This window comes from Ascidiella aspersa, chromosome 2, assembly GCF_963924565.1.
Source record: "Ascidiella aspersa chromosome 2, kaAscAspe10.2, whole genome shotgun sequence".
Classification (NCBI taxonomy): domain Eukaryota; kingdom Metazoa; phylum Chordata; class Ascidiacea; order Phlebobranchia; family Ascidiidae; genus Ascidiella; species Ascidiella aspersa.
This window is the reverse complement of record NC_139448.1, coordinates 12,407,652-12,427,494: the sequence shown is the minus strand read 5'-3', so window position 1 is coordinate 12,427,494 and position 19,843 is coordinate 12,407,652. Positions and strand designations below refer to the sequence as shown.

Here is a 19,843-nt window from a genome sequence, read left to right as displayed (position 1 = left end):
TTCAGATAATTATGTTTTTCACTTTCATTGATTTGCATCCTATTAACTGTAGATATGGAGGAGGTTTCTAATCGCAAAACATAAAGCCGAACCCAAACGCTTATTAGCTAATTATTCCCGAACCGTAAGGGAACCCGAACCATTTTTATTTGATTTCGAGAACCCAACTGGTAGGCTAACCAAACCGAAGTAGTATCTTAATGTAACCTAAGCTGAAGCGGATTTTTACAAAAAATACTCGATCACAAGTCGAACCTTACTCCTCGATCTTGAAAAATTGTTAAAATTCAATGAAAAACGTTGTTGTTAGTTGAGACATTAAGGACAAATTATTTAGCATTTGGGTGAATGGAATGAAGCATTCTGTGGTTGGGGTGAACAAAAATATTCAAGATACATGTTTAAATTTATATTGCCCGCAGTGTGGCAGTACATACCGGTACGCCGAAAAACAGACACTACCAATAAAACCAAAATAACATTACAGTCGGAATAAAACAGGATTTAGGCCTAAACAAATACCACCCACTATTCAGAATAAAGAATGAAACGAAATAAGGCGTAAATGTGTCAAAATAAGTCCTACTGTCAGAATAGGATCTAAAAACAACCATTTACCTCACCTGAAAGTCCACCCCTAACTTCATCACAAACTCTAATAATTCCAACCCTAAGCCAATGTCTAACCCAACCAATTAGGCTACCTCCTACATCTGACCCACAAAGGTACGAAAAAAATCAGCGCTTTTAAAATAGGGACATATAAACGTCAATGTCAGAACGACCGACGTCCAAACAGCGTCGTCCAGTCGCCCAATATACTCTTTATACGATTTAAGATTTTACTTTAGGCTATTTTCATTTTATTCCGAGGGATTTTTGACTTCTTCAGACAGGCTTATTTATGTCTTGCTTTACAGAGTTTACGTGTTATTTTTCGACTGCAAATGGTTTTATTAAGTCATTTGCCTCTAAATTATTTTGGTTTGGACATTGGTGCTTTTCAGATCTTTTTATGTGTCCCATTTTAAATACCAAATAAAAAATAAACAACTTAAGTTTTTTGTATATTAATGGATTACATTTACAGTAAATATACCAGTACCACGAAAATGGCGTTTCATCAAACCTATTTCCATACCTTTTTTTATATAAAGAAGGGTTAAAAGCAAAAGTAACTGCATAAATCCCGAAGCAGTAGTGTAGGATCACTAAACCCCGACTGAGTTGTATGCTATCGGTAATATAAGCTACCACTAGCAGCTTTGATTTTCAAGAACGACACTTTAGACAGGTTTTTCTGTATGACGCGAACGAATGCTTGATAATAATTAACAGCACACAAAAAAAAGAATTAGCCGAGCGAAACAAACGATTCCGTTGGAACGAAAGAAAAGTCAACAGGAAAGATCAAGCAATGCTGAGGCAATAACAGTCAATCATCCCATCAGTCAGGCAACCTCAGTCTGGTAAATTCTCATCAACGCGCTAAACTTCTGGCCGCTTTTGGTGTGTTTCGCCTCCCTTACAGAGTTGGTGAATTGCTGTACTGTGGCCACCGCTATGCCGGATGAACGCAGATTTTTCCATTCTTCTGCTTCTGTGTGCTCTGGTAACGACAAAATAATTTCAAACTAATATAGCAGCATTACTTCATAGGAATATATAGCATTGTAATTAGGCCATTTTTTGTTTAACAATAATACAAATTAAAATGCAAAAGTGCATTTTTTTAATAAAGCGCAGGTGATATATTTAGAAGGGAGGTAAAACCAGTAATACAGCTAGAATGCTAGATGATTAGCCAACCGATGTAATACCTGCAAATTATGTCACATGATATATGTTTTTAAACACAAAGGCATCAATTGAATTCGGTTTCACAGCGTATATCAGTTGGTTCGTTTATTTACCTATTGGGGGTCTGGTTAGTTGCTAGATGACATTTCCTTTACATATTTAACAAGCAAGTTGTTAATTAAGTAGTTTTGTATAAAAGTGCAACCTATGTAGACATTATTACACAATATTACAACGGAATATTTTGGCTTACCGGCGAAACGTTACTGTAAATTTGTAACAGTGAAATGTTTACAACTTAAGCGATTTGAAGCATAAGGGTTGGAGGTTGTAGTGGGACGTAGTAAGAATAATAAAACCAATAGAAAAGCATCGTTTTGAAGTTTTAGAATATATATTTATTAATTTTTAACCATGTGATTTTTTTTATTGTTATTATTATTATTTTTTGCGAACTAAAAGAAAGCAAAGAAAGTAAAAGCAAAGTAAAGGGTAAAAAAGGGGTAGTGGCTTCTTCTTCCCGTTGGCCAAAAAGGAGGGAATGAAATGTCAGAAATGGTTCAGGCCCTCCTCCGGACAACCATTCCCAAGGGAGATGGCGCCGCCACAGGGAGGTAGTGCCCGAGTTATAACTGCGCATTGGCAGAAGGTCAACTTTTCGCCTTTTTGTTTTGGTGTAGATAATGGGTAATATAAATATAGTGTCAGTATTGGTAATAATTTTAATATTTTACTGGCCCCCCAAAAAACGGTTTTACCCGGGAAAAAAAATGCCAAGACACAAACCCCACAGTGATCCGGTTAAAGACCACCGTCAGGTAAGTAACCATGTGGTTTGTTATACACAATCCAATGCCAACCTGTAATGACAACCATGTGCCGTGTTTGATCGGCGTGTTCGGCTTGCAGTTTAATGGCCGCCTGCGCCACATCTGCGTGAGTTACCGAGCTCATGCCACTGGGCGTCGCAACATGAAGCAAGGAGGCCGGGTGGGACTGAATAACGTCCAGTAGGTGACGCGCCATGACGCGCTTCCAGTCGTCACTGAAGAGCAGATCGTTGCTGAAAATAAATCAATTTTTTGTTCATGAAACGAGTTAAAATGTTTAGGTATAGCATTTGAAAACAATTCAGCTAATTAATTTTACTTTTCTTGGTGAAAAATTAACATTTTAATGGGCATTGTGCAACTATAAGGTCGTAAGGTTATTATTTACTCCGAATTTTATTTTTTCACAAGTGTATAATGTATATGGATTCTCATTTTTTTTCACAAGCTCTTTTTCCTGATATATAAAACGGGGCGTCGGTCTGTATTGTTACATTAATGAGAGGCACAATTATTTGAAGGTATGACTCCACCCTCCCAAATTATTAAACTTAAACATTATTCCAATTAGCTATAATTTGAGAGCTATGACCCCCCCCCCCCCTCCTATAAAAATAAAATTTATACATTTCTCCAAAAAGCTATAATTTCTGGCAATAGGAATGTTTTTTGTTAGAGATGGTGGAAAAATATTGAACGGGCGACAAGCAGAATCAACAATTTGTTCTAATATGTAGAATGTAGATGGTAAAATGTTTACACTTACACAGTAGTTTTCAACTCCGTTAAAGTGTGGCGGTAAACTGCCACTTTCCACACGTTGACGTTTTTTTGGTCTTTAGGATGGCTTTGCGCAGTTCGGACGACCCACTGCAATATGTGCTTTACCACATCTGAAAGAAAATATAAATAATTACAAAACATCAAGGGTTCTTAGTGACACGAGTTTCCAGCGACGTATGACACAGCAAGTCGAGTTTTAACGTCAGCTTCTATTGATTTAACAGCTAGTGGATTTTCAGCTTTTCTAAATAACAATAATAATAATAATAAACAGCTTTTTAGTTTCCGAAAATTAATTTAGAATTATTGAGCTTGCGAAAACTCGAAATCAAACCCACATCTGAACTGGATTACTTTTATTTAATTCCGAATCATTTTTGATAACTTCGCATTTTGATAAACCTTTTTTTACAGGTATGTGAATGTCAAAAATTAGAACACCACGCTGTTAATTTACCTACATAGGTGAAAACCGGACTAAGAAACTCAAAAACGACGTTGGCAAAGCAGCATTTTTGTTAAAAAATAATGAAATTAGAACGAGAATTAAAACGCACAAGCAGTTCACAATTTGGGTTTAATTTCATAACGCTCTCACCATAGTTGTTGATCATGACGTCAATCGAGTCGATCAGCAAGATGCCGCCCTCCCCGCTCATGACGTGCTTGTAGCGCCGTTCTGTGACGTCATCGGCTGTGTCGACCCGGATAAATTTGACGCGGGGTCCGGCGCACTTGAGCAGTGACAGGTGAGGAAGTTTGTGGAGAAGCTCCAAGTCGGCCGACCTAAGAATGTATAAGGAGATTTATTCGTTCTGCCACTAACCGTTCATGGATTGAACTTTTTGCCGTTAATCTAGTTATGCTCTGTCGCTTTACTTGATTGCCTTAATGAAAGCATAGTTGATATTTATTGCTTTTCGTCGTTTCGAATTATTCGCCGTAAAACTTAATTACTGCGATAAAATAAACATTTTTACAAATACCCTAAAAAAGTTACTAATATTCAGGATTCTAGGGTATTTCCTTATTTAATATGAAAACATTATATCTGAATACCAAATTTATATCTGTTGTAATTAAATCAGTAAAATTGAAAAAAATGGACTCAACACATTAACAAATTTATTCAAATCGGAAGTATAGCCTATGGTTTATCGACAGGGATCCAACACGGAGGCTAAAGGGTCTCTCTGTTAGTGGCCAAAAACCCGAATGCCAGGGAACAACCTACGTAGCATTTAACAACATTATCGTTGCATTCATTCCATCACAGCGCGTTTTAATTAGTCATTTTTTTCGGACAAGACTACGCACTTGTGAACATGCACTAACCTGATAACAACCCAAAGGGTCCCAACCGGCAGCGACCTGTTGAGCAGCTCGTCAGTGATGGCGACCAACGAGCGGCCTTTCTGCTTCAGGGGGTTCATCTCCATGATGACGTCACTCAGGCGACGAGCGAGGGGGAACGAGTCTCCCTGCAAGGACGCGAGACAACGGCCGATCGCAGCGCAGTCGTCATTTTGTCGCGGGTTAAATACGAAAAAGGCAGGACCGACGGACGGCATCTTGGTTTGTGGCTGCGGCTGAACGTGAGCGACCAATTGCTGTTTCTTCGCAGCGTCGATCGACTTCCTACCAGCTCTGCTGCGATAAGGGGAGTCCCACCTGCCTCTGTCATCGATACGGGTTTGCTTGCTGGAAGAATACCGACCCAGTCGTGGCCCGGGGCTTCTTGTTCGATCGCTTTCGCTTTCGCTTTCCGGCAGGTGCTCGGCTTCGTACGCGCTCGCCTCTTTGAGGAAAGACTCTAGCAGGCGCCCCGGAATGTTGCCCGAGTTGTCTATCTTGCCGCGGCACACTTCGGACAACGGCGAGAAGCGGTGGTAGCTCTGAGCCCAGCTCTCCTTGTAGCGTGTCTCGATCTGCGGATTGGAGGTGTCGTCCTGGGTGGGCGTGGCCGCGTCGCGCTCGTGTTGTTTCGCGGGCGAGACCGGTTCGGGATTTCGCTTCTTCACAGCAATATCAGGGGCAGGGGAAGATGTAGGAGTTTCTTCAACGGTTACCATCTCGGGTTTAGACTCTTCCTCTTGTTCTACAACGGACTCATTTGACGATGACTTCACTTGGTCAGCAGCGACGTCAACGCTTTCGGGTTCTGAGCTTTTGACCGACGAAGGAGCCGAGCTCTGGGCGCTGTCATTTGATGTTGCAAGGGACTGAGGCGGCTTTGACTGCGTGTAGGTGAAACCCTTCAGTTGCATGGCGAGCTCTAGGAGACGATTGGACAACGCTTCGGTCGCGTCCACTTTGCTGTCGCTCCTCACTTGCGTGATGATCTTGTCCAGCTCGGACAGCACTTGACCGCCGGTCAAGGGGCCGGTGATGGGCTTGTCGGTGACGGCCGTGGCGGCCGCGGTCGGTTTATCAGCCTCGATTTGCTGGTTGCTGGGGGAAGCTGTTGGTTTACTTACCGACACTGGCGAATTTGGTTTCTCAGGTTGATTAGTGGAAGTTGGCTGATAAGTTTCAGGCTTTGGTGTTGTTTCTACAGGTTTCTCGTCGTTCTCTTTAGTTGTATCGGCAGATGCGGCAGGGTTGGTCGATCCTTGGTTCGGCGAAAAGGTGGCACTTGGAACGGAGATGCGCTGGGTTATTTTGACAGTGGGAATACTTTGGGCGATTTCCTCGGGCTGCGTCGAGCTCGCAGAAGCTACGATGGCGGTTTGTTTCTTTTCCTGCTGCTCTTTGGACGAATCCATTTTCTCCGGGTTTGGACGTTGGTCGGAACTGGGAGAGGCCGAGGCGCTGGATTGCTTGGTTTGCAAGCCTGACTGCTGCTGCTTGGCGCGCTTCATGGTGGACAGCTTCTTCTCTCTCATTTTCTTCATTTTTTCGCGCATGCGCATTATGTCCTGCTCGGACAGGGAAACCCCCATTGAAGGGACACTCGGTGGCGCTGCGGAGGCACTTTGTATCAACGTCGGGTTTTTATCGGAATTGCTTGATCCTTCCTTGCCGACTGCGTTTTTCTTATTCGTCACCAGCAAGAGTTTGAGCGCATCAAATGCGTTGTCTAGAATGGTGCGCGGGATTGTGCTGATGTCGATCACCAGCGGTGACTTGCCTTTGCCAGGCTTCGAACGATCGAACGCTGGAAGTTTAGCACCTGAGGGGGAGTGAAGTGACGACACTTGGGCTGAAGTGAAAGCGACGTCGGAGGAAGAAAGTGTTTTTGTGGCGGGAGGCACAGTCATATAGTTTTTGCGGGTCGCGACAATGACGTCACCACCGCCGCTGGTGGCCTTGCTGCCAGGCGCGGTACTCGGGACTTCCCCACTCGCGCGGCGGCTCGCCACGGCCTGGCGGAGGGCGGAGTGGGGCGCGAGGTCGGGGCGGCGTGTCGCCCTGTCGGACTGCTGCGGGATATAGATCAGGTTTTGGGCATTCACGCCACCTGGCGACTGGCGGCTCTGGCCAGGCCTTTCTTTCTTCCGGAGAGCGGTAACTTTTGACGACGCGCCCGGGGAAGAAGTCCCTTCGATGCTGGTCGAGTGCTGGCGGGGGCGGGGAGTGCTTTCGCTCGACGTGCCTGTGGTCGGGAAACTCTCTCTGTCTGGGCGGCGCCTCGTATGCTCGGCGTCCGTGGAGGACGATCTGATCGGGGCCAGGGCCGGGGCCGTCGCGGCGCCAACGCGGGCGCGCTTCGAGGGGCCGCTCGGGTGAGTATCTGGCGGTTTGTTGAGACCAGCGCTCGCGACCCGGATATTCCGTCGGAGGCCCGCCGCGGTTTTGAGACGCTGGGGAAAAAGGACTGAGGGGCCTTGCATGGGCCGGCGGCCGCCAAGTTTCAGCAGGGGGGTCGAACGAGGGGCTGCGGCGGCGAGCGCGGACCGGGGAGCGACAGAGGACGGATTCCGGCGCGAGGCGTCGCCTGTCTTCATAAGTATCACGCCACTTGTCGCCTGGCGAAGGATGCTGCTTCTGCTGGTGCTGCGGTTGCTGGGGTTGGTGAGGTTGCTGCTGGTGAGGTTGTTGCTGGGTTCTGTAGGCGGCGACGGGCGGAGAAGGAGATCGCGCGCCGCTTTGGCGTCGTTGGGGAGGGAGGCAGCTGCCTTGGTCGAAGGCGGGAAGCGATAGACCGGGAGGTTGAGGCGGCGGCGTGAGTGTGCGCTCCGCTTCGTCAGACGGGGATCTGCGCGAGAGGCGGGCAACAAAAACGAGAGTTTACACGACGGCAACGTGTTTATAGAACACAAAAATAAAAAAACGTTGCTGTGAAAATTCGCTTAATGGAAAGCTTCTTTTGGCTAGGGGAATAGAACTTTCAACCGTTTTACTCAACCATTGTTTAACACAAATTGGCAGGTGCATCTTAAATGTACAAAAGGCTTGTTGCTGATATTATATTTCAAAAACTGCTTGTTGGTCAGGTTCAACAATATATTAGCAATGTTGCTCTTTTTTCATTTTTACTAACCAACCTACACGGCCGGTCTCGGATAAGCGTGCCTTGAAAAACACAAATTATCTCGACTTTGATATTATACACTCCGCTTAAAGCCAGGCCCACATTTTTCGTAATTCTGTGAAGTTTGGATGCCTCTGTTTTTAATGCTATACGCCTATTGATATCCCATATTTATTGAAACATGGAACCATAATTTTTTAAAAGGAACTTTGATCTAGCAAAATAGTGGCATCGTCATGCAATCACAAATAGATTCAACCAACCATAAATCAAGGAACTAAAGTAATGTTTTAATCATTTAGAAAACATAAAGCATTTCTAATCAAAAACAAGGTGTGCAATAAAGCGTTCCAAATGAAATCAACACAACAAAAGTATCGAAAAGTGAAAGATTCACGGCATTGTAGTTTCTAAATAATTTTTTTGGTAAGTCAAATGTGGCGTTTGTTTCAACGCTGGCGAGGGTCACTTATAGTCTTGAGCAAAACGTGCGTTTTCCTAAGATTGGTGCGTTTTTACAGTGTCTTTCACCAATCTATCTTGTAGCCTTATTAGTTAAGTCGCCTGAATGCATTTGCAATTGCAATTGTGCCAAATGCGTCAATGGTTTGGGCCATCCTGTGTAAAAAGGTCAGTTAAAATGTGTAAAAAAACCTATGCAAAGGGTGCAGTTGGATGTTTTCCAAATTAAGTTTTATCCATTTTTGATGTTTTACTAATCTAAAATTATTATACTTTATGGTTTTTCATTGCCGGCCCATTCGCTCCTAAAATAGTCAGATGTGGGTCTTTCGAACATTACAACGCAAATACTGGGCGGGTATTGATTTCATTTGTAACCTATACAGAAGACACTTCTGCAAAATCGAAAATGTGGCGGAGGGAGGGATGGAGGAAAATCATACATGTTTGATGAACCTTGTGGTAGATCAGAGGCAGGGTAAACTTCCTCTTGGTGAGGTGTCTTGTTCCAGTTTGACTTTCCGACTGGTGATTGGCCAAGGGGCTGCAAGATGGAAAGAATATTTTTTAAATTAGAAACGTTCTGTACCTTGCTTTCATTGTTTGTAATGGAAATAATAACTCGACAATGCTTTGAAGTGTACAGCTGTCCAACATGTTTCAAATATGCTAAAATAATCGAATTAGGATTGACATAAAGTTAACAAAATATTGTTGTTCATTACATGGAGTTACATGGCCTTCTAATCAAATAAATACGCTTACCATTTTTTGCAAGTTTTAGTAAAATAAAATTCAGTCACATCTGAATGTTTTTGACATACCGTTGAATTTGAATGTTGCATTCCCATAGAATTACTCGCATTTGAGCTTGAGATACTTCCATTCAGCGTTTCTTTCTTTGTTGAAGTTGCTTCGTTTTCGTTGACAGTTTCGGCAATCACCTACGGCAACGATATAATGTCACCCTTTTCAAGAATCGAGTAATGGTAACAAATATCAGCCTTTTAGCTTTGTTTTTACAAGCAATCGTCAGAACTCAACATACCCATAATATTACAGTCAAAATCCTTTTTAATTCACCCTTTTTGAGAATAATGTAATACAAACCAATTTGAGCCAAAATTTGGTTTATTTTTCTGATAGAAATTACATTGTTGAAGTTTTATAAGCAATCGTCAGAATTCGACATAACATGCCACTGTCGTCAAAGTCCAGGTTGTTAAAAAACGGTTTATAGATTGCTCAACACTGTTTGGCCAATTTACAACCTTAAGGTTGCAATCCAAATTCACCCAGTGATTTCAGCCACACAAAAAAACGTTACAAAACATGTACAAAAAGTAACCTTGAGAAAATCCCGGGCGGCCTCCTGGCTCTTCGGGTCCACACTCCCCCTTTTCTTGGAAGGCACGCTAGACTGATCTTCGAGAGCCGAGGCGATTAAACTTGCAATGTTGTGAAGCGAGGACGTGTTCGGAGAAATCGACGATTGACCTGCTGGGTGATCAAGAAATTAGTAGTTGTTGTGTAACATTTAACTTGACCCCATTGTAGATATCTAAGCTCAGTGATTCTCAGCCGTATATGGCTTTTGGAACCCCTCAAAAATACTAAATTGATTTTACCTGAAATTTCGATGAGTATTTTACTGAAAGGACACTATAAATGGAACTGAAACAACACAATCAACTTAGAAATGTAGAAAAAATGTCATTTGATGTAATGGTCTCCAATCGTACCAAAATATTTGTTTTAAGAAGCTTACCAATTAAGCAAAAATTAGGATTCTTAAAAATTCTCATATATCTATCGGTAGTCGGTACCCTTGAGCATCAGAAATGGCACTCCAGGGCGCCGCGGAACCCCGGTTGAGAACCGCTGTCTTAGCTCATAAGAGCAAAAATCAGAGTCTTTAGCTCGTAAGAATGCATTTTTAAAGAAAAGCCTCTTAAACACGATATTTATTATTAACTATTTATTCTAGTTTTACAAATTTTACAAAAACAAGATCTTCTATAGTTTTCAGATTTTTTTTACAAAAAAAACATTAAAAAGTAATTACTTGGGTTTGGTGTCGTAGTGGTGGACGACGACTGGAAACCACTATCGGAACTACTTCCTCCAGGTCCATTTGAAGGAGAGGAGTCTGAAAAAACAACAGCCAGGTACAAACTTCGAATCGCGGGAAGAATTTGACTAAATTCATTCATAATTTAAAAAAACGCAGAACTACTATTACTTTTCAACAACAACCTTAGAATATTTTTGAAAAAATAATTTTGCTTATAGATAAACAATATTTATGAAACAATAGATTTGCTTATAGACAAATACGATACCATCAATTCAAGTGACTGCAACCATGTTTAAGGTTACTGAAGTGAGCGATTTTAGCTAAAATGCGCGTGCCAGTGTTTAAAACGCCAATAAACATGCACCTACCTACAGTATGCTTTTCTGTAGCTTAACAGACACTGGTGTTGGCATTAGGTTCTGGACTTATATACGTTACGTAAAGGACACTAGACTTAAACTTCGCTTTAGCCCAGGGATGTCCAACATTTTATTATAGTGGGCCGCATTGACACTTGAAATAATTTAATGGGCCGCAGAACCTATTAAGTTTCAAGATTTAGTATTGCTCTTTAGAGTTATAACGGGCCTTTAGAGGTATATATATATTTTTTTACCCATACTATACTATTAATGCGCCCCTAAAAGCTGACTGGTACATTTTAATTAGGCTAATATTGAAGGTTTAAAATATTACTTGGGAGTGATAATGACTATAGCGGGCAGCTCAAAAATTTCAGACAGGCCGCAATGTGGCCGCAGGTTGGACATCCCTGCTTTAGCCCATCAAGTTCGGTTCACATCAAAATTCAACTTGAAATATTTAAACAGATTGACCTCTGAGTGAAGATATCGTTCCGTCTTCAACAATCTTTCTACCATCTTCGGAGGAACTCTCGGCGAACATTCGCGGGTCGTTTGCGTTGCGCACTTTATGTAGATGCAGCATCTGTCGCACCCACAGCACTTTCTCACGATCCTCCACATTGGAGTCGCCCTCCCAAACCCTGAGGGTGGTAAGATTCAACAATGTGTTAAGTTTAGAGATCGACCAATATCACTTTTTTGGACCGATACCAATACCCGATTTTTTACAATTTTGTCAAGCGATACCCGGTACCGATACCGATATTTTTATATACCTGGAAAATGTTCAAAACTTAAATTAAATTAAATAAAATCCAAATACCGTTATATTATAATTATATACCTTTACTAACTATTAAAAAAGTTGAGAGTTGTACAGGAAAAATATATCATATTTTCGTACTAAAATACCAGCCTACATTTACCGATACCAATATATTGGTAGAAGTCAAATATAGGCGGATATCATCGGTAAGCCGATATATGGGTCTATCTCTAGTTAAGTTTTCTTTATTCAGATGAACAATTCTGCGTATTAGCATGTGGGCCACAGCATATCTTTTTCTGGGAAGAATATCTACCCGTTTAAACCAAAACGATTACCATACGTCTAATTAATAATATTGCTGCAATACATTACGATTTACCAATAGAAAACTCTTCAAATCTAGCGATAACACTTCCAAAAGTAGGTAATTGTGATGTGGTAGGTAATTCTCATTGACTTAATACATAGCAATAACACTTCAAAACGTAGTAAATTTGATATACACATTGATTTACCCGTATACAGCTCTGATCATTGACTTTATAATCGGATCGCCGTCGCACGCATATGGACAATCTTTCTCCGTTGAAAATGGCACTTGCTGGCAAATCACAAGCGAAAGCTGATTAGGTCTATCAACATCCAGCGTTGAACCGAAGCCTTCACCCTTCATCATTGTGTGTGTTTTGGCAAAACGTTCGCTTAATCTGAAAACAACCTCGAATTAGTATGAACTGTATATAGTATTTACATTGTGTAAAAATCAGGAAAAATAAATGTTAGAATACCGTGAATATTAAATGATCCATTTATTCAACATTTTATTTAAAAAAAAAACTTTTAAAAGAAGAAAATAGTACGCTTATCTAGCTACTAGAATAGCCATTACATAGTTATTAACTGTTCTGAGGTAGATATTTTTGCACATATGTAGAACAACGGAAATATATACTGGTATTTTCACAAACAAATAAAATTAACATCCAAATAACCAATACTAACACAAAATCTGGATGGAGGAGTAGTTCATTTGCATCAGTGCCATACAATACTTCCTCCAATGGTTTAAAGGAAGGCCTGGATATCTTGGCCGGAACAGCAGGCATCTCATCGGCCGGCAGATCGGTCGAAATCTTCCGCTTTTCAACAACTGTTACCGATGGAGGCGATTTAATTTGATCGAGAGAGCTTGATCTTGACCGAGGATCCTTGCTAGGTAAAGTTGGCACGGGATCGGAGTCTGGCGAATCTGATATGTCCATGTCTACACCATCTTCGTCACTGAATGTCGCCTCCTCTTCTTTGTGTGACGACGCTGAAGGCCTCCTTTCCTTGTTATTTGACTGAATTTCCTAAAATTTTTGGCGCTATGTTTAATTTTTCATTTTTTAAACGGTGACCGTTATATTTATAAAGCGCCCTGCCCTTTGACAAACATTGACCAAACAATAATCTAATTTATAACTAAACGTTTTTACCCAGTAGTTTTACCTTAGGTGTAGTGAACTCCAAACGAGCTTGGCATGTTGAAGACCAAAGACTTCCAATCTTGCCAGAAAACCTGTTGTGATCTTTGGCGGTGAACAGCAACCTTTCAGAATCCTTAAAGTGGTGATGGAGAAATTTCTCAGAAGTCTAAAAGAGATATATATAACTCAGTGATTACCTTCACCAGGACGAATTTCGTTTTGGCTTAATGCGTTCAAAAATTTGCAGAGCCAAACCTGAATCCTTTTCTTGTCCTTTATTATCTGATGTATTTTTGTCATATTATCGGGTTGCATTGAGCCCACAGCCGCCGCAGAATTGATGTTCATCTGAAGGAGTTTCTGATCAAGATCAACCGGGACATTGGCCAAGTTTTCCTCCTTCTTTTTTCGCACGTGAAGGATGTTAAACACCTTTAGTTCTACAAAAATAGCAATCTGACGGCTTAAGAAACAACGAACACATACATTTTGCCATAGGTCACCACTGGTTAGTGATATACAACTTGGGCTTACTTTTCTGCATTCTTTTTGCAGTGGACTATAAAAGTGCATGCCTGATAAAAGCATTCGTAAAAGATAAAAAATGCCATAGGATTCAACCTTACTTATTGTTGTTTTATATAATAATAAATTAAAATTGTTAAGGGCGCAAAGAAGAATATCTTACCATTCACTTTTGAGCCAAGATACTTTGGAGTTACGACTACTGCATAAAGAAAGTCATTCTTGCCAATTGGCCGCTCCTCCTTTGACAACACCAACCCCATTTTATTTTGGGTCAAATGGCATTTGGGCAAGAGGTAAAGACACGAAGATTGTCGCAAAGGAATGGTGGCAACACTGTCGCTTTGCACCAGGCTGGCAATCAGCTGGCGGAACTTCATCACGCCATTTTCACTGACTGGTAGAATGGTGAAAATGTTGTAATTCCTTCCTCGGTAGATTACTGGAAATAGAACACACAAGTTTACATACAATTCATTTAATTAAAATCAGTAACAAATAAATCTGTCCCGGTTCACTCCTTAGGTTTAAAGCAAAATGCCGCTATACACGTTGGCACAAATTTAACTATCGTCTTAACCTTTGGGGCCATATCGAGTGATAGGTCTGCGAAAGGAATCGGCCATTTTAGAGTCACCCGCTGACGTTCTTTCCCTCGGGATATGGTTTTGTTTGGCTTTTGTAACTTCAGTTTTTCCGGCGCTGCATGAAATCTTTGTGGCATATTTGGCTTTATTATTTCGTTGATCTTAATACTATGGTTTTATAGATTTTTTGTTTTAGGTATTGTTGCTTTTTAGGTCTTATTGTGTGCTCTTGGTAGATTCGATTGAAGTTAAGCTCAACAAAAGTTTGTCGTAGCTTTTATTTCATTGCCACAACCAGTATTATTGCTCACTGCACATAAATGCCATTTTTTGAATTCTTGTATGGTATTGCAAGGTAAAGTTGTTCAACTAACTAATGGGGGAAAAAGAGTTGAGCAAACACATAACTTAACTAAAGACTTCTTGGTGCACATGTATTTTGAACTGAAACAAAAACATTTAGAATTGTTGATATCAACAAACCATTGTGTCTTTTTCCTGTCTTGTTTAGCAGTGTTGGTGGAAGTTGGCGAGTAAACTTATCAATAGACATGGAAGATTTCACATTTAAATGACGATCCCTGAAAAAATGAGATTGACAGGTCACTTGAGCCAGTTAACTTTTAATTCAAGAACATAACGGAAAATTTTAACATGCTAGATAAAGTGCTTATTGGTTTCAAACTACATAGGAAATACGTATTGTTGTACAACTAAACGGAACAGCAGAAGCAGTCCGTTTATAATAAATACTTACAAGAATGCAACATTTACGGCTGTTTCAACGTCAGCCACCAGTCTGATGGAACAAAACAAGCCTCCTCTCACAAGAAGCTTGCCTTTCCAAAGCTGAACCATGTCCGTATTTTTACTGCTGGGTGTGCCAGGTTTGTGAGACTGTTCAGAGCTCAGGTCAACTGAGGTGACACTGAAACACGAAAAACACCACTTAGTTATGATACCAGTCATGGGATTTCCCTTAAATTTTCCAGAAGAATAAAGGTATTATATTTACTTACAGTAACCACCACAATTACAATTACGACCAATGACCAGTGTACAATTTTGAAAATTGATTTTATAATACAAACATTTTCTTAAAATAATCTCTACAAATCAATAGCAGTTTGATAACAATTTTCTGGTGTGTACTATAAATGTACTATACAGGTTAGAGCAGGGGCTCTTAAACTAATTTTGTAATATTATTTTTTCCTGAACAAACATACAACTGAAGTTGAGTCTAAATGGGTTTAACAAAATACCAAAGCGTTTATTTCAAATAACCTCAAAAGGCCTTAATCGACCCTCAAAACTAGTCCTGGAAACCCAGTTGTAAAACCTCTGAGTGACAATACACATTTTTTATCACTATTTAAAACTAAAAAAATTGGTAGTTTTGTTATTCATTGTTCTTTTACCTCTCTTTTCTCGGAACAGATTGCTCATCAGCATAGCAGAAATGCACAACAGCATGTGGAATTACCTGCCGCGGCCTTTTAATGATGTCAATTTCACCATACTCGTAGAGATAATACTACAACAATAAAGGTCATATTTATTTTAAGTGGTTTAATATATTTTAGAGATATTGCTTTTACCATTATATCAGTATGTGTAAATTTTGGCAGATATTTTAGCCGATTTTTACTATGAAAATATGATATAGTTGTTCCTAAAAAACAAACAAATTTAGTATTTTTTTTGAATAAAATTTAAAAAGTAGCTTCAATTATTTACATGAAATGACAAGAATTTCAAAATAAAATGTACATCATACAAGGCTAACAATCAATTGGCCATAATTTATGTTAGAAAAATACATAGCAATAAACTGTTCACTAGGATCCCATTTTTTTTTTCCAAATGCACATAATGTCTTTTAACACCAAAATATATAATATGAACAACATAAAACTTTTTTTAACATTAGAAGCTGTAGTTAACATGTTTTTTTAGCTAAATTGTTTAAAGACTGGCAAAAAAGTTTAAAAATAACTTGATTTGCTACAGTTAGTCGCCTCAAAGAAAGCATTGGTTGGAGGACGTAATCGGTCACTTAAATAAATAATTGTATATACATACCTGTAATGCTTGAAATGCCCTATTATGATTCGCCTTGGACTGATCTGCATTCATCTTTGTGATGTGACAATCAAACAAAGGAGTTGGTTCTTGTGTGGTGGTTGCTCCCCGGCACTCCATTACAACTTTGGTTTTACCCTGTTTAAAAACGTTTGTTGTGAAAGTGAGTTCAATCTAGGTCTTGTAACAGGAAAACTTCACTTAATTTGAATTTAAAAACAGTAAGCAAATGTGCAAATGTGCCAATGTAAAACACACAAAATTGCCTGTCGAACTATCTCATATGCATATACTACAAAACATGTCAATCAGATCAATGTAATGCCTTGTGATATAATGTAACAGATAAATGGAAAAACTAAAGCAAGAAAGGATTTACATAAAAAACAAATATGCAATATATACCTTAATCAGTTTGAAAACAACTATATAGCCCTGGTCGCCATTTATAAAGTTGTTTGGTAACACAACATCAGCATGCTTGCTGAGGTAGACTCCCATCCGTGGTTTTCCCAGGGTAACCAGGGATGTGTTTCCAACTTCGAGACCCTTACTGCAAATCATCTCGACCTACGCAATCAACAGTCCATATCAGTATCTGTCAACAGTTACATTGTTTACAATGCACATACTAAACACTTAATAAAAATATTAAAGCCCATAAAAAAGTATTTAGAGTTAGAGACTTGCATTTTGTAGTAAATGAATAAAGAGATATTCAAAGCATTCAAAATGCTACCTATTTCTTTATGGGTTTGAATACTCTTACTACATGTCTTACTAAAACCTCCAACCATTATGCCCCAAAATACTGAATGGTTAAGAATATAGTTGTATACATCACTGCGGTCTTGGCAGCAGTAGAATCCATAACATTCAGCAAGCTCTTTTTCCGTTCGGCCTTCATCCTTTAAATCTTTCTTTTTTTGCAAAAACTAATATAAAAAAATATAAATTTTAAGATAAGCTTGATGTCACAGAACATATTTCCCAAAAATTTAAAACCAAATTAAAATCAATCAAATAATATACCCATAAAACAGGAGACGTTTATGACTGACACACATCTGGGTTAAAGTTTATAAAATATAATAAAGAATGATTTTTCTTGTTATAAACAGAAATTTGTAAACACCAACCTCCTTCTGAAGGGTATTGTTGCGTACAATTTTAACCTTATCAAATTTCATTCGCCTTGAGGTTTGTGGATAGAAATATGTAGACTTAATTGCAGGAAGAATTGTATGTGTGAATTCACGAGAGTTTACCGAGAGTTCGTTGAGGATATCTATAAAAAATAAAAAACATGAATAAAGAATGCTTGTCTCTCTCCAGGTTGAAAAGTAAGGCCTGATAAAATCCCCCGCGCAGTTTCCTGCTCAGTCAAAGTCAAAGCCGCACAATTTATGTAAAATCAACATAAAATGCGGCCAGCCGCTAAAAATGCTTAAACGCGCAGACTTTCGTCAAGCTAACTGTTTTAGTATAGTACTTCATTTTTAGCTGTGCAAATTTTACAAATAACGTTATTACAGCCGCGTAATTTTTAGCTGCAAAATCGTCTCCCCTGCGCAAAATCCTGAGTTTCCAATCTGGGTCTCACCTAAAATGTAATGGCCTAAGATGTGTTAGCTTCACAAATTATTTTGAAGTTATTACATAATTTAGAAAGTAAGGTACTATACACATATATACAATATGTATAAATATTAAAAAATGTTTTTAATAACAAAATAATTGGTAAAACTTTTGAAAACAGAAAGCATATCGGCATAACACACAGTTAGGCAAAATTAGTTTCGTACTACAGTTTTCTTTTATTCGGCAAATGTTTCTAACTGCACAATAATATTGTCAAATGTTATTTAAAAGCAAAAAAATTAATATTAATGTGAATAACAAGTTTGGAAAGATACAAAAATCATATACACCCTTTTTTCAAAAATAAATAACCTTTAAAAAGAATACAAAAGGACTGTTAATCATAAATTTAACTGAATAAATTCATTCAACTCACTCCAAACTAAAACATGTTGTGGAGATAATACCACTTAATTACATTCATGAGATACAAATACAACAGATTTTGCTAATTGCCTGAAAGCATGTTTATTGATTAATATGAAAATAACTGTTTTTTCATATGTTTACTTGAAATCTTCAGGCATACACACCTCTACTATTTTGATGCTCCTTTTTTCTTGGTATGTGAAAAGTTTTTAGCTTTTCAAAGTTATAACTGTCTTGTCTATCTTCAGTTTCCATTGCATTAAACCTGTCACTTGTGCCAAACAAAATTACCTATAAGAAAAAACAAGACTGTTACGGGGAAAAATTGCGGCTAAAATTGCTAGTTCTGGTGACGTAAATTTACTACTGCAATATACACACAAGGCAGCGGAAGGGCACGTTTTTGCAAAGTTTGGTTAACTTATGCAGTATGTTTTTATTAGTTAAACAAATGGGGATAAAAAGCAAACGACTTGTACTGCTGAATAAAACCTATTTTACATCAACAGAAACGAATAACAGTCGAACATAAAGTTTATCCTTACCTTTGAACATAAAGTTTGGCGTGCACAGTTAGCATTCGACAGGAAGCTTTACTACCAGTAGAAAAATGGATGAGCGCTAAAAAAGGTTTTGTATAACAATATTAGCTCGCGGTACCCGGCCATCTGCGCCCCTAAAAATGCACTTTCGAACTTTGCTACCGTTCGTGAGTATGAAGTTTTTGTTGCCGCCTATTATGTGTGGCTAAATGCAAAGTTGTTTTTTTTTAAATTAAAAAAAAGAAAAACATTAGGCCACGGTCAGGGCAGCGGAGTCGAAGGCGGGCTCGGGACTCGAGGAGTCGGTTTGTTTTGCTGGATCCAGGCTCGGGACTCGACCTGATATGGCCGCCAACTGGAAATTGTATAAGTGGAATAACATATGGTGAAATATTTGCCAACCACGTATTGTGAGTGAATGACTTATACGAAACCCCTATAAGTGGATTGCTCATCATCCACTTTATTTTAGTTACGTAAATAGGCGGAATACAGGCTGTAGGGTCAGGGCCGGACTTGGGTTGCCAAAAAAAGCCCATGTGTTAAAACCTTTCTAGGAATGTCCGATAATATCGGATGGAGCTGATACCCGATGAACAATTGTAGTATGATGGTTATTGGTTACTCGTCACATACTAGGGTGATGTAGCAAGAATGGACGTTGTTGTGTGATCGCAAGCGGACAGTTTACATTGGCTATCACTAGAATCACTACTCTGCAATAAACAGAAATCAGACTACCTAACGCGCGGAGTGTTTTTGTCTTCCCACCCTACGCGACTGCGCCGCAGTCTCAAGAAATCCAGAGCTAAAAAAAAATTTAATAAAAAACATTTTCAGCCGCAATTTCGTATAGTCGTATTGCTGCCAACCTTATACCAAATTAATTTAGGCATATCAGCCATAGTTTACGTTTTAAAGTAGTGTTTTCCACTTTGTAAGGTAACAGATTTGCATGTTTACCGTTGGAGGTAACTAAGCTTTCTATCGCGAAAGAAATTTACAGCCCGTAAGACAATATCTACATTTTGCAAGTTACAATTTGACCACAAAATAAACACTGTT

General features: G+C 39.4%; 1 protein-coding gene across 1 annotated transcript; it reads right to left on the bottom strand.

Moving 5' to 3' along the window:
- Positions 1–1,350: 1,350 nt before the first annotated feature.
- Positions 1,351–18,523, bottom strand: LOC146163730 (uncharacterized). The gene is made up of 23 exons (XM_083380576.1): positions 18,401–18,523; positions 17,366–17,514; positions 17,066–17,161; positions 16,632–16,796; positions 16,227–16,364; positions 15,563–15,678; positions 14,899–15,069; positions 14,625–14,722; positions 13,718–13,996; positions 13,285–13,469; positions 13,031–13,195; positions 12,563–12,903; positions 12,076–12,267; positions 11,263–11,432; positions 10,415–10,498; positions 9,698–9,849; positions 9,115–9,293; positions 8,793–8,893; positions 4,749–7,611; positions 4,012–4,199; positions 3,397–3,523; positions 2,661–2,863; positions 1,351–1,609 (listed from the first exon to the last, which is right to left on the bottom strand). Exons 1-23 carry the CDS (start codon positions 18,489–18,491, stop codon positions 1,452–1,454), a joined length of 6,411 nt encoding a protein of 2,136 aa, XP_083236702.1. The 5' UTR covers positions 18,492–18,523; the 3' UTR covers positions 1,351–1,451.
- Positions 18,524–19,843: the final 1,320 nt, after the last annotated feature.